The 15,300-nt window shown below is 47.0% G+C and overlaps 1 protein-coding gene across 1 annotated transcript in view; it reads right to left on the reverse strand.

Moving 5' to 3' along the window:
* The window catches only part of GLP2R (glucagon like peptide 2 receptor), a 49,106-nt gene extending 33,806 nt beyond the window's left edge, over positions 1 to 15,300 (reverse strand). The window contains exons 1-4 of the mRNA XM_029212199.1: positions 15,112 to 15,300; positions 8,978 to 9,065; positions 6,927 to 7,031; positions 4,091 to 4,212 (exon numbers count right to left, since the gene is read on the reverse strand). Of these exons, the coding sequence (XP_029068032.1) occupies positions 4,091 to 4,212; positions 6,927 to 7,031; positions 8,978 to 9,065; positions 15,112 to 15,300 (504 nt within the window). The remainder of the gene's footprint in view (positions 1 to 4,090; positions 4,213 to 6,926; positions 7,032 to 8,977; positions 9,066 to 15,111) is intronic.

Below are 15,300 nucleotides of genomic sequence, written 5' to 3' on the forward strand. Positions count from 1 at the left end.
CATTTGATCCAGCTATCCCACTTCTTGATATTTATCCAAAGAATACAAAAACACTAATTCAAAAAGATATATACACTCTCATGTTCATTACTTACAACAGTCAAGATATGGAAACACTCTAAGTGCCCAGCAACAGTTGAATGGCTAAAGAAGATATGGTAAATATATACAAGAATACTACTCGGCCATAAAAAAGATGAAATCTTGCCATTTGCAAAAACATGGATGAAGCTTGAGGGTATTATGGTGAGTGAAATAAGTCAGACAGAGAAAGACAAATACTGTATGATTTCACTCATATGTGGAATATAAAAAAATGAACAAAAACAAAAAACAAAATAAATGATCAAACAAAAAGAAACACGTATATACAGAGTAGTGGTTACCAGAGGGGGAGGGGCAGGGGGGTGGTGAAAAGAGTAAAGGGGATCATCTATATGGCAGCGGATGGAAAGTAAATTTTTGGTAGTGAGCACACTGTAGGGTATACAGAAGTAGCAATAGAATGTTGTCTACATGAAACTTAAATCATGTTATAGACCAATATTAACTCAATAAAGAGTAAATCTAAAATTTTAAAAATTTTAATAGTTTGGGGCTTCCCTGATGGCGCAGTGGTTGAGGGTCCGCCTGCCGATGCAGGGGATGCAGGTTCGTGCCCCGGTCCGGGGGGATCCCGCATGCCGCGGAGCGCCTGGGCCTGTGAGCCATGGCCACTGAGCCTGCGCATCTGGAGCCTGTGCTCCGCAACGGGAGAGGCCACAACAGTGGGAGGCCCACGTACTACCAAAAAAAAAAAAAAAAAAATTAATAGTTTATTCCTTTTTTATTGCTGAGTAGTATTCCATTGTGAATACACCGCAATTTATTTACGCACTCACCCACTGATGGACATTCGGACTGTTTTCAGAGTTTGGCTCTCACACATAAACTTGCTCTGAGAATTTCTGTACAAGTTTTTATGTGGACATGGGTTTTCACTTCTCTCAGATAAATAGCTAGAAATAGAATGATGTGGTAGCATGGTGTACGTTTTAACTTCTCAAGAAACTGCTAAACTGTTTTCTAAATAAGTTGTATCAATTGACATTCCCACCAGAGGGCCAGCTGCTTGAGGGTCTACGACCATTTCCTACAATCAGTCTTTTAAATTTTAATCATTCTAATGGGTGTGTAGCAGTATCTTATGGTGGCTTTATTTGCACTTCTCTAATGATTAATGATTTGAGAATCACTCCGCGTGCTTATTTGCCGTCTGTACATTTTGTTTAGTACAGTATCTGTTCAAATATTCGGCCGTCTTTTTTTTGTTTGTTTGTTTTTTGCTGTACGCAGGCCTCTCACTGCTGTGGCCTCTCCCGTTGCGGAGCACAGGCTCCGGACGCGCAGGCTCAGCGGCCATGGCTCACGGGCCCAGCCGCTCCGCGGCATGTGGGATCTTCCCGGACCGGGGCACGTGTCCCCTGCATCGAACCCGAACCCGTGTCCCCTACATCGGCAGGTGGACTCTCAACCACTGCGCCATCAGGGAAGCCCTTGGCCGTCTTTTAAATTGGATTGTTGGTCTTAATTTTGAATTGTAAATCTTCTTTATATATTCTAGATATAAATCTGTCAGATACATGTTTTGCCAGTATTTTCTCTCATTTTGTGGCTTGCCTTTTAATTTTTTTAACAGCGCCTTTAAAAGAGCGTAAGTTTTAAATTTTGATAAAGTCCAATTTATCAACTTTTTCTTTTACAGTCATTTCCCGTTATCTGCAGTTTTGCTCTCTGTGGTTTCAGTCACCTGCTGTCAACCTTCGATCCAAAAATATTAAATGGAAAATTTCAAAAATGAACAATTCATGAATTTTAAATCGTGCGCCATCCTGAGTAGCGTGGTGAAATTTCACACCGCCCTGTTCTGTCCTTCCTGAGCCATGAATCATCCCTCTGTCCAGCGTATCCTGCCCGTTAGTCACTTAGTACCCCTCTTGGTTATTAGCTGGACTGTCTTGGTACAGCAGTGCTTGTGTTCAAGTGACCCTTATTTTACTTAATAATGGCCCCAAAGAGTAGTGATGCTGGCAGTTCGGATGTGCCAAAGAGAAGCCACAAAGTGCTTCCTTTAAGTGAAAAGATGAAAGTTCTCGACTTAATAAGAAAACAAAATCATATGCTGAGGTTGCTAAGATCTACAGTAAGAACCAATCTGCTATCAGTGAAATTTTAGAGAATCGTGCTACTCTTGCTGTCACACTTTAAACTGCAAAAGTTACGGCCACAGTGCATGATGAGCGCACAGTGAAGACGGAAAAGACATAGTGTGTACAATTTTGAAAGACAGACAGACACACACATACACAATCTCCTTAAAAAAGCACCAGTTAACATGCATAAGGACCCCCAGTGAGTTGTCAGTTGGAAGAACATAACATATCTTGTTTGCCAAAACTCCAAAGGGCACATAGATTTACTAACACTAGCCTTTTTTGGGCAAAAATTCAACCCTCTACTAGAAACACAGGTAAACATGGCCAGAAACTTTTTTTTTTAAGTATTTGATTTCTTGGAAATATGGCCATTTGCAGAGAGGGGGAGGCAATGCCCGTGTCCTCACTGCTCTAAAAAGAGAAAACTTTACTTCCTGTCTTGGAAAGTGCAGTTTTCCCATCTTGCTTTGCTGTCCCTGTCGGCAGACCTCAGCCCAGGGCAAGCAGCAGGCACCTCACACCTGCTGGTGAATTCGTTGTCACCACCTCTGTTTCCAGTCTCTTCAGAGTCACCTGGGGAGCTTTCCCACCAGTACTGACGCCTAGACCCCCACCACACGCCCACTGACTCAGAATCTGTGAAACTGTTCATTCAATGTTTACTAGGTGTCTACTGTATGTAAAGGCTTTTGTGCACCTCTAGCAGCACTAGGCCAGGGGGTGGCATGTATTCTGATATAACTCTGACTTTGTCATTGTTCTCAAGCAGCTTCATCCAGGAGGGAAGATAAGAAATATATACAAAGTGCCCAGTTCACGGCATGCAGTTAGCATAAGTTTGGCGCTGTGAGAAACGTCAAGACACATCCTTGAGATAAGCTGAATCCAACCCAACCACAGGTATGATTTTAATACCTTTAAGAGGTGTGACCTGTCACATGGTCTAGGGAACACGGACTTCTGCCAACTCAAGTAATAAAGTTAAAAAGAGGTTGAGAAAAAAATTCCCTGAGGAGGTAGAGGATCTGATGGAAGGTTCTTCATGCCTGATGGGAAGACGTGATAGACAAGAGAGCCAAGGATGGGCCAGTTCCCACTGGGAAGGAACCACAGACACGATATGACGATTTACTGCCCAGCGAACAGGCTGGATCCTGGTGACGGAGCCAGCACTCTTACTTACGTCGTGGTGACGAGGGGTCAGGCTCTCTCCAGAGAACTGTATGTCTAGCAACTCTTTCAACCCTCACACGGTACATGCAATAAACACACTCTGCTGGGGATGGACGGGGAAGCAGAGACACAGAGCAGTGAAGGGTGGGGTATAAGGAGCGAGGGAGCAAAGACTCTGGACGTGAGTCGGGCTGCCAGGCCCTTGGTCTTGAGCTTGTACCCCGGCTGCTAGGTGTGTGTCCCTCAGGACACACTGTCTCCTGCCACCACCAAGTCTACATTCTAGGAGGGGGCAGATGCCAGAGAATTTCAGAGAGTGACAGGTGCTGTAAAGGCTGGGGGGAGTGGTAGAAAGTGACCATGGAGACCGTTCTCCATGGGACGGCCTTGAAAGACTTCACCTGGAAGGAGACACTGAGCTTGAAATGTGACTAATGGGAAGGAGACGCCACAGAAGAGCTGGGGAAAGTGTTCCAGGCGGATGGAACAGCAAGCACAGAGGCTGGGGCGCCTTCCCTGGGAGGTTCACATCTCATCCCAGCAGCACAAGAGATTCTGTGGCTGCTGTCCGGGTTGCTGTTTTGGGTGACGGAGGACCTTCCCAGGTGAGTCTGGGGCAGGTGCACTGGAGGCAGGCTCTTTGTGTGGCCCCTACTGCGGGGACCCCAGCAGAGGTTGGTTTGGGCCCCAGGGCCCGTCCTCACCGAGCCCAGCTGACTCACTTTTTGTTTGAAGCTGTGGTCCTCAGCGCATTCGGAGTTGTCCTGCCAAATATCTGTGGAGTTCTCCAGCGTCTGCCAAGTGCCCTGAGAAAGGCAGTATCTGTAGGCCCTTCCTGAGTGCTCTGAAAGTAAACACAGCTCTGGGGGAAAGGTCAGAACACGCAGCCCATTCCCTGAGCACGTGGGAAGGCCCTCATCCTCACCGCAAAGCTGTGGAAAATCCCAGGGAAAAGAAATTTTCACTTCCCCTTCTGGGGGCTCATAGCATCCTTGCTGTTTATTTAGGATGGAAAGAAAAACACGGAAGCCTCTACATCTCATAACAAACCATGTTCTGTTAATGTCTGCTGTGTTTACCCAAAGTCCCCGGAGCTGGAACGGTCCCTGGTGACTCAGAGATGTGACAGCCCTCCAAGGTGTGGCCCAGCTGGGAGACGCAGACCTGGGGCTTCCTGATGCCCAAGAGGCCGTGCCATGAAGAAGAGAGGGTGCTGGACCAAGCCAGCTCTGCCACCTATGAGCTCTGTGGCCTTGGGCAGGGCCTTACCCCTCTCTGTCCCTCAATTCCTGCTTCTGATGACAAGTCTTGACTATTCTACCTCCAATATTTTTCTTTACTCTTTCTTCTTCTTCCCAAGCTCTTGCCTCTGCCTGTATACACATCCTCATATCCTCTCTTTTTCTGGACCACTGCAGGAGCTTCCAAACTCACCTCCCCGATCCCGCTCCATCCCTCAGTTCATCAACCACAGGCTACCAACGTCATCTCCCCAAACCACAAACCCTACGACGTCCTTCTCATGCCTTAACACCTTCTCTGGCTCCACATAATCTTTATCTACAGAGGGGAGTTTAAAGCCTGTAGCATAAAGCACAGTTGGCTTTGCGATCAGGCCCCAGCCTCGTGGTCAGTCTTCTGTGCCTGTATACCCTCTCCCTTCTCATATTCTAATGCTCCTTCTCCTCTAATCTCATCCACAGGAACTCTGCTCCATCTTTTCTTCTCCAAACCCCTCCACTGGTGCCACGTCCTCCTTTGACATCAGGCGCCCCACTTGGATTCTAAACATTTGATGCACAGTGTCGAGGGGACTCACACTCCCTTGAGTACATTTCAGGAGCCCAGAACCCAAAATTTTTTTAAAAGGCCTTTAACTCAACTTCTTTGTAAGTTTGGATTTTTGATCACTTTTTCTCTTAAAGTGGAATCGACCTGTGTTTTTAGCTCTTGGGAAGGAACAGGTAGACCGTAGAGCTGGGCGATGCTGATCCGTTCCATGTGCGCTCAAGGAGTCACAGACTTTCGGGTCCTTAAAGCCCTGAAGGAATCCAAGGAGTGTGACCTTAGTGGGGCTCGGCCTCAGCTCCCACTTACGAAGCACCTACTGTGTGGTGGACCCAATGTGTGCCTTCCCATTCATGCCTCAAAATGCCCTTAAGAGTCAGCTGTTATTCACTTCACTTTACAAGGGAACCACAGCTTAGAGGGCGCTGGGAACTTTCCCAGGGTCTCAGAGTATAAAGTCCTCCCTTAGGGCTCCTGACTTGAGCAAGCTCTTTCCTCCCCACTGAACTGACCCCGCTGGTCCAGCAAACTCTCCAGTATCTTCCCTTCAGCTTCACATCCTCAGGCCTTCTAGGCTGATTCCCACTGACCTTCCCCCAGATGACAGTTCCATAGAATATGTCACTACTGCTCCCATCCAGAAATGCATCTTCCTTCGAAATTCTCTCTCTTTGCACTGGAGGCATCAAAATATTGAAACCAAATTTTAACTGATGTGATGATTTCTTGGGCTGAAATTAAGTACAAAATATCACCATCTTGCCTTCTCAGAAACCCAGTCTCGGGAATTCCCTGGCGGTCCAGTGGTTAGGACTCCATGCTCTCACTGCTGAGGGCCTGGGTTTGATCCCTGGTCAGGAAACTAAGATCCTGCAAGCCGTGCGGTGTGGCCAAAAAAAAAGAAAGAAAGAAACCCATTCTCATTTTGTTTGGCCTGGAACTTTGTAATCACTGATGTTCCTTGAGGATAGCGGCCCGTTCTTAGATTTGAATTGTTTCACTCCCCACCCGTCCAGAATTACACAACCAGGAGGCTGGGCTGCTGGGGCAGGTGGAAGTGGGTTCTAAGTCATGGTCACTTCAGGGCAAGCTAAGGGTAAAATTCCCCATCCAAGTCCCATGGGGCTGAAAAGCACCAATTCCTCCCAACGCTATTACAAGGGTAGTCTTTTTTTTTTTTTTTTTGCAGTTCGCGGGCCTCTCACTGTTGTGGCCTCTCCCGACACACAGGCTCAGCAGCCATGGCTCACGGGCCCAGCCGCTCTGCGGCATGTGGGATCCTCCCGGACCGGGGCACGAACCCGCGTCCCCTGCATCAGCAGGCGGACCCTCAACCACTGCGCCACCAGGGAAGCCCCTGCAAGGGTAGTCTTGATGGCCTTCCTCTCCCTCTGAGAAGCAAGAACTGCATGGATGTGAGCATCCCCGTCTTGCCCCACATCTCTTTCTCCTCTCCATGACGGTGATAACTCTTACTCTCACTGCAGCAAAGTCTGTGGTAGCCAGACTTGGACTCTCAGCTCTTCAAAGAAAAGAGGACTCTGATATAAACAGAACCTCCAGACACAGAAGACTTGCAGGAAGACAAGAGAAGAAGCGGAGAGGAAAAGGAAGATGTGTTACTGACAGCTTAGAAGGAGACCTTTCGTGGGAGAAGCGGGCTGGAGAAAAGAACCTGGTTGGAGCCTTCTAACCGCCCCTTGGCTGGGCTGCCCAGGACGGACCGGCCATAAAGGAAATGTTAGAAATTGGTAAAATAAGACTTATTACCTTTGCGCCACCAAGGTAAGTATGAAGGGCAGGGAACAGAGACATTTCCTGCAGTGGAATGAGGCCAGCACACATACTGATCAAAGGTCCCGTTACAAACTGTGCCTGCGGAAAGAAGAGGACAAAATAAACTGATGGAGCCCAGAACCCACCTCCCTGGCATCAGAAGCTGGTGTTGGCTGCATAGGGACCAGCAAGGGGCGTTGCACTCTCCAGACAGGTCAAGGATGAGGAACCACGTGGAGAGGACGGGGATGCTTCATGCAGCCCCACACTGGGGCTCTGTCTACCCAACTTGACCCCTGGCGGTGGTCCAGTCTTTTATGTCAATGTGCACGTCACACTGATTTTGGTTTACTTTACATGAGCTGAACTCTCACAGAAACTCAGGGTCAGGAGGACACTTGGATGTTCAGCCAGCATCTTCTGTCCCATAATTAACTAAATAATTGTCAAACCTTCACCAGTTAGATCCCGGAACACCCTTAATATGAAATGTGCAAAATGACCAGTGGATATAAGGGGGTTTGCAGGATCCAGGTTCTCGGTCATGTGTACCTGACGCAAGCACTACCTGGTCAGATTTCTCTGTTTGAAGATTAATCCAATGATCATTATGAAATATTTGGGCACCTCAAGCTCAGGGTATGATTTACATCCTGGCACTTGGCAATGAGATACTACAAACATTAGCCCCACCCTTATGGGCCCCCAGAGTCAAATGAGGGGTTTCAGGCTGGACCCCAAACATCTGTATTGCAAGCTCCTCACTCCTGGTTACCAAGCATCATTTCCTACCATTGGCCTCCTATTAAGCTAGAACTCAGGGGTCACTCAGGGTGAAGAGCCAGGTTGCTGGTATCGGGACCCTGCAAACGCAGATCTGCTGGGTTCTGGGCTGGCTCGGGGTACCCTATGGACCTGGTTGCCAAGTGTCAGCACCCAGTGTGTGGGCGCTCACCTGGCTGAGCTGCCCAAAGCGTGGCACCTGATCAGGAGGACCTGCCTTACTTTGACCTCAGAAAGCAATATTCCTCTAGGTGGGAGTGGTTCCTGCAATGAATCGAGCCTTGGTGGCCGCCCACCTGGCTGAAGGACTGTTTAGAGGGAGGAGGGCATAGCTTGGAGGCTGGGACTGCCTTCAGGTCAGGAAAAGGCAGAGAGAGTTTATAGTGTCCTGTCAACCTCCGGGTCCCTGAATGAAATGCTCTGAAAGAAGCCAGGAGAACAAGGAGGAGGCAGCTTTCACCCACAGTCCCCAGTCTCAGAGGCAGTTGGCCAAGGCTCCTTATTCCTTTCTTTTCTTTAAAAAAAAAAAAAAAGAGAGAATTTGGATGTACCCAAAGAGTCCGCATGTAGGCAGGAGAGGTTGTGGGCTGACCAAACTATTAACATATTAGCTAGAATGCTCTAAACCTAGTGTAGACCAGGATAAGAGAAGTGTTAACAGCACGGGAGACCGAAGGACACCCCCCTCAACACACAGTAGATTCCTGGGTTAATCTACAACAGCGGCTCATGTCATGTGATTAGGTGGTCAGTGTGCTGTGACAGATGGCTTTTATCAAAGATGGCCACACGCACATATCCCATCTCGCATGCTCTTTTACAATGGAGGCAGGTAGCCTTTCTAACTGTCTGACCCAACTGAACATGGCAGAAGTGACTTCCAAGGCAAGGTCAAAAAAGGCAACATGGCCTCTGGTCATGCTTGTCCTTGCAACCCAGCCACCATGCTGTGAGGAAGCCCAGGCCATATGGAGAGACCACATGGAAGTGTTCCGGCCAACAGCCCCAGCTTGATTCCCAGCATCAACCAGCACACATGGGCATGAACCAGGCTTCAAATGAATCCAACCCCTGGCCTTTGAGTCTTCCAGCTAAACTCCAGACATTGTAGAGCAGACACAAGCCATCTTCACTGTGCTCTGTCTGAATTCCTGACCCACAGAAACTGTGAGAGATAACAAATCATTTTTATTACTGTTTTAAGCCACTAAGCTTTGGGGCTATTTGTTATACAGCCATAGATAACTGATACATGTGCTTACCAGAAGTTTCCTTGAGTAAGTCTCTCAGACACTTCTCTTTGTACTGAGCCCACTTCCGAGTTGTCTCCTCAAGGAGAGATCCCGTAACCTGAGCAGAGAAAACCATGGAGACCCCCAGTTAGCAGCAAGCACAGAGGTGGCCTTGTTATCATCTCACACCACGATTCCCAAACCTTCCCACCGATGAGTCCATAATGGCCTGCACCTCGAAACAATTTCTTTGGTAACTTACGTCCTACCTTCAAGATACATACACATTTCACATGCACTCCATAATCTAATCATATTGGGTTTGAAACAAACATAAAATAATTTTTTCAAAATCTTCAATGAGCTTGACATTTCAAGAGGATGCAATGTACCCATCCTGACGTTTCACAACCAACCAGAAGAATAGCTGCATGCTTCTAAGACTCTGTGCATCTCAAAGAGAGGAGCACATGCTAAGAGGGCTCAACGGTGTTCAGAGAAGGGCCAGAACAATTGCAGGGCCTGTGCTGTCCCGCCCGGGTGGCTGTGGGTCCAGAGTTGAAGACATTGGGTCGCAGATGCTCTGCTACCGTACCAAGGCTTCAGGATCTTTTTTCTTTCCAACATACCATAGAACCTTGGATATACAGCATACATTTTGGGGGGCTTTCCAGATAACTGGGTTGTCTAACAACTACTAATTGTGTAGCTGAACCATTTGTTTTGGTTTTAAAGGGGCTTTCCCTTCTTCAACTTACTCATTTTAATTGAGAACTTACTGTGTGCCAGGCTTTCCATTAGGAAGGAATTAAGGGGGTACAAAGATGGGCAAGACACAGTCTCTGCCCTAAAGGACTTAGCGTCTGCTAAAGATAAGGCGATTATATAAGCAGCTGGCCTAAGTCGAGTGACAGTCCCACCCTGTCTTCCTCTGCTTCCAAACAGACCCCTCCCCTAGTGGCTCAGTTCTGGCACCATCGTCCTCTCAGCCACAAACCAGAAGCCAGGAGTCGTCCCCCACTTCTCCCCTCTCCCCCACCCCCATATCCACCTATGCACCCGAGTCTGTCCTCCTGCGTTTCTCTCCTGTCCAAGCCGGCCTCCCATTCCCTTCACCTCCTCACTGGTGCCACATCCCCGCTCCATGCTGTTCCAGGGAGACAGGTCCCCAAGGCTGACCTGAGAACGGGGGGTCCCCTGCCTAGTCTTCCCCTCAGGACCCCTTGACTCAAGAATGAACTTCTCAGCCACACCCATCCCAAGTCTCTCAACCCCCATCCTGCTCTCCCATGACTTGGGATCTTTGCACTTCCCGTCGGCACCTCCCTTCCACACTCGCTTCCCCTGGCTCACTCCCAGTTCACGTGTCAATGCTCAACTCAAGCTCATGGCCGCTGGTCCCATTGGGCCACGTCTCTCACTGTAGCCTGGAGCTAGTAACCCTCTGCAGTGCCCCGGGAGCCCACACACAACCCATCACTTTGTACTGTCATCGGCAGGTCACACGTTCATCTCGCTCACTACGCGTATGTTCTTGGAGGGCCGAGCTAGCCCTTCATCTCTGAACACCAACCCTTAGCACAGGGGCTACTGTCCTCTTTCTCCCATATTTTCCAGCTAAAGAAACAGAGGCTCAGAGATGGGGCGAGGAGGGGGCTGGGATGAATCCGGCAGGGGTTAAACATGTGATCTGTGCTAAGATCACCCAGCAAATCAGTGAGCTTTGTGGCTTTGTCTCCTCTCACAAGGGGTAACAAACTCATTGCTTTTCTGGGCCAGGTAGGTAACCTGAAAGAATGAGGTGGGACAGGTGATGGTGGGGCTATTGTAAATTGGGGAGACAGTCCACCAAAAGGCATTCAGACACACACACACACACACACAACGAAACAAACAAACAAAAACCATCTATGAGCCCCACAGGTAGCTAGTTTTCACCTCCTGAGTAATTAGTCCAATCTACCCCCTCCCTCCTCTGCCCACCATGCCCCCCTGCCCAATCCCATGGCACTCACATTAGGGTCTGTGAGTAGTTGCTTTGCAATTTTTCCAGAGGATCACACAGCCAACTTTCTTTAAAAGAGCTAGTATGGCCATCATTGGACAAGAGGTGCCCAAACTTTCTCAGCTCTCGGTGCCTTTCGTGTCTCAATAATTTTTCCACAGCATCCCCAGGCCAAAAGAAATATCTAAAGTTCCACTGATTAAGTAGGTAGGCCCGAACAAACTTAGTGCCTGCTGGGGATTGTAAAACGTCTCAGACCTGAGAATCAGATTGGCCATGACCACCTGTGCTCCTGTCCCACGCTGATTTTTGCGCAGTGCTTGCTTTTTATCACAGCAACTGCAAAGAAGCCCAGCTTTGCAAAGATACAACGTCATCCAAAGGAATGGATAATGATAACGAAGCGCTGCTTCCCTCAAAAAGTTAAAATATCTAACAGCACCCCTGCGAGTTCACAGCGGTGCCCTGGGGCACCTTAGCACACAATCTGGGAACCATGGGATTAGCCAATAAGTAGTCATCAGGATGGCAGCGATGATGAAATGATTGGCATTTACCCCTTGGTTTCAGTTTCCAGTGAGTTTTAAATCTCCAGTAATAATCTCTCTCTCAGTTATGGCCCAAGGGGCACAATGGAACAAAAGACCACATTGTTTAAAGAAACACACATCCTAATGGGACCATAACTGACTATATTGTTTTTACAAATTCAGCAGAGGTGTTGACAACGAAATGATCAGCTTCCACGCCCCTCCACGGCACCAGAGAAAGACCCTCTCTTGGATAAAGTGCTGTTTATATCCACCAGGGCCCGGCGGAGGGAGAGACGATGAAATCCATCGTATACGTGAGCTGTCCCTGGAGTAACATTCTCCCATCCCCCTGCTCTTTGCCATGACTAACAGCCATGGTCAGAAGAAAAAAAAATAAAACCTAAGAAGCACTGAATCTGGTCAGTCTAGAAGAGCTGGACAGACTCAGACTGTCTTCCCAGGTATTTGTCCCAACGACACCAAGAACACAGGAGGCAAATCCAAGTTCAATCACAGCCAAATCCAAATAAAGTAATGATGAGTGGATGTTTTCTAATTGGAAAAGTTCAGCTTGACAGCTGATTCCTCTTTTCCTTGCATGGGCAACCAGCATCACAACACACCTGGCTGAGAAGGGAGTAAGGAAAAGGAGGGAAAAGCCGCTGCCGACTTGCTTTAAATAAAACTTCTACTATTCTTTGTTACTGAAGGAACAGACTTCACTGTAAATAAAATAAAAATGAACAGACAAGCAAAACGGGGAGAAGATGGAATCTTAATCTTTTTCGTCAGAAATAACCATCTCCTTCCAGACTCTTCTCTCTGCACTCACATACGTCCTTTTTCTTTCTTCTTTTCTTTTTCATTTTAACCCAAAAGGAAATCATACTGTTTTGTAGCCTTTTTTCCCACTTGAAGATATATTATGACTATATTTCCATTTCAAGAACTACACTTCTAAAACACCATTTTAAGAGCTCCATAATTTTCTATGGATGAATGTGATATCATTTATTTTTTAAATCCTCTAGCATTGAACATCTACATTGTTTTAGATGTTTGGTAATATAAACGATGCTGTAATGAAAATATTCTCAGCTAAAAATTTGAGCACATCTTTGTTTTCTTAGGAAAAATTCTTTGAATTGGAATTTCTGGGTCATAGACTATACATTCTTAAAAGGTTTTGACAATGTACTGCCAAACTATCTATCCTAGCCAAAAAAATAATTTTTATTTAAAAATATTCACCTTTTTACACTCTCGTCAGCAAAGTATGAAAGAGCCACACATTCACTTCTTAAAGAGCCTTAGAGAGTTTATATTTTTTGATGCCAAAGCAACTGCTAATTAACTGAGTTGTGGGGAGGGGTAGGAGAAGTGAGAAGATAGCACCGTTTCCCAGCTCGAATTTAGAAACTAAACGATCCCTGAGAATTTCTCATTAAGTGAATTTTATGAAGACTTCCAGGCAAAAGCACATTGTGGTCATTTATATCCATGCAGGGCCAGCGTCGATGAGCAAAACTCATCGTGGCGATCTATGCAAAGCCTTGTAACATAAACATCTGGAGAAAGAAGATGGGTTTTGAGATGGGTAACCAAGAGGAGGGTCTTCAGGATTATACATACACACCACAGGGCAGACAGAGGGTAAGAGGTTCTGAAAACAGACGGGGTGGCAGAGGCGGGGAGGGGACACTGCTCACAGGCACGTTATCAATTATGAAAATACCAAGGTGTGGCTTGGTCAGTGTCATAAGCCGGCCTGAGGCAGTGCAGATTCTGCTGTTGTCACATAGAAATATTCGTATGTCAACAGCTTCCAAGGAATGCTGGGGATGAAAGAACACAGGACTGCAAATAGATGGGGGTAGGTGCGACAGCTCTACTGCTCACAAGCTATACCATTGCAGGTGATTGTGTAACTCCTGTGAATCTTAATTTCCCCATCTGTGAAAAGGGTTCAAAGGCTCATTGTGGGAGTTTGGGCAAGATGATTTAGGATAAAATGCCAAGTGCTGCAGGAGAGCTTGGCACCTAATAGACAGTTGACACATGGTTGTGGACAGGAGGTGAACAAAACCAGGCAATTAGCTGAATATACTCCGTTTGAATATGAGCTGGAGAATTGAAGCAAGGGTGAGAGACCTGTATCAACTCTCCCAACAACGGCCCTGCCACTAAGTAAGTCTCGGGGCAGGAGGCAGGCCAGTCCACGTCCCCTCAGGAATGTTCTGGTCACTCATGAGAGGCAGCCACCATGGCAAGAATCCCATGAAACCATGGTCTGCGCTCACATCTACCATTTGTGAGGGTTTGAAGCCAGCCTCTGGGAGGACTTGGATACAGAGAATTTGGTAGGTTCTGGACTGTCTGGTTCTGGACCAGCACCAAAGAAAGTCTGATAAGGTGAACACTTATGAGAGCCGGCACCCAGCCCTCCCTCCATGGGAGCAGTAGGCGTTCAGAATCCCGAGGTTGCAAACAGAGCCTAACTCTGCCCATGGACCAAAGGAAGAAGAGAAGCATTTCTCAAGACACTTGCTTACTCAGGTGAGTGGAACAGAATTTCCTTCACATCATGGCCCGTTATAAAAAAGGAACCTTGAAAAGGGAAGGGGCAAAGGTCTCGTCTCCTTGGATAAGAATAAAACAAACTACCAAGAACGCCCAACTAAAGAAGATACTTACATACATTATGATACAGCCCTGAAGACCTTAAACATCATGCCATGGAGCTACATTTTCTGACGTAGGAAGAAAGTTCAACCTCCTTGAGACTCAGTTTTCTCATCTGTAAAATGGGGTTAACAGGAGAACCTCCCTCCCCAGGGTTGCTGAGTGCATGAAATGAGATAATAAGGGCCCCGGACCTGGCACCAGACCTGGGACATAGTAACTGTTTCATGAAAGTGTTAGTTTGTGATATTAGTGTATTTTGTTAAGAAAAAAAGCATATTGCAAGAAAATATTTATAGGATGAGTCTATGTTTGTTTTAAAAAAAGCTATATGTAAATAAATGGTAGAAAAATGTCTTAAGGATAAGTCAAAACACGTGAATGAGCGTGATCTCTGGGTGGTGGGATTACAGTGGTGTGTAGTTTGTATTTATGCTTTTCTGGATTTGGCAAGTTTCTTTTTGTAAAAAATGAGCATTCTGTCTTTTTATAATAGGAAGGAAGGAAGGAAGAAATGAAGGAAGGAAGGAAGGAAGGGAAAAAAAAAATCCACCCATTCAATTTAAGTAACTCAAACCTGAAAGAATGATGAAAGTGGACAGGAGGAAACATGCAGGAATTCTAAATGCTCTTTGCAGAGTTCACGCTGACAGGGGAAAATGCTTATAATATGATGTAAGGGGGAGACCAGGATACAAAATGATTTCTGCATCCTAATTCCATCTGTGTAAAAACAAATGCGTAGAAGAAGGATTTGAGGAACATATGCCAAAATGTGAACAGTGATTACCTCTGAATGCTTGGATTACGGTGGATCGTTATTGTCTCAATGCTGTTTTACATTTTCCAAATTGCCTACAAGAGGCCTGAAGTGCTTCTACAGTCAGAAAATGCATACAACTGATAATAGTAACAGTAACAATAATAATACAAACGGCTCTTACTTGCTTGATGGAAACCAGAAGCAGCAGGGCCAGGAAGGGCCTCGCAGGGGTCCAGAGAGCCCGCTTCCCAGGGGAGGGGGGAGGCCTGGCCCCCCGGGTGGCAGGGATGCCCGCGGACAGCGTGTGGGCTCCGGGCAGGGGTCCCACTCTCCTACTCCTGGGCCCTGCCCCCCTCGGTTCCGGTCTCAT

This window comes from Monodon monoceros, unplaced genomic scaffold, assembly GCF_005190385.1.
Source record: "Monodon monoceros isolate NGI ecotype Baffin Bay Population unplaced genomic scaffold, NGI_Narwhal_1 Super_Scaffold_9, whole genome shotgun sequence".
NCBI lineage: Eukaryota > Metazoa > Chordata > Mammalia > Artiodactyla > Monodontidae > Monodon > Monodon monoceros.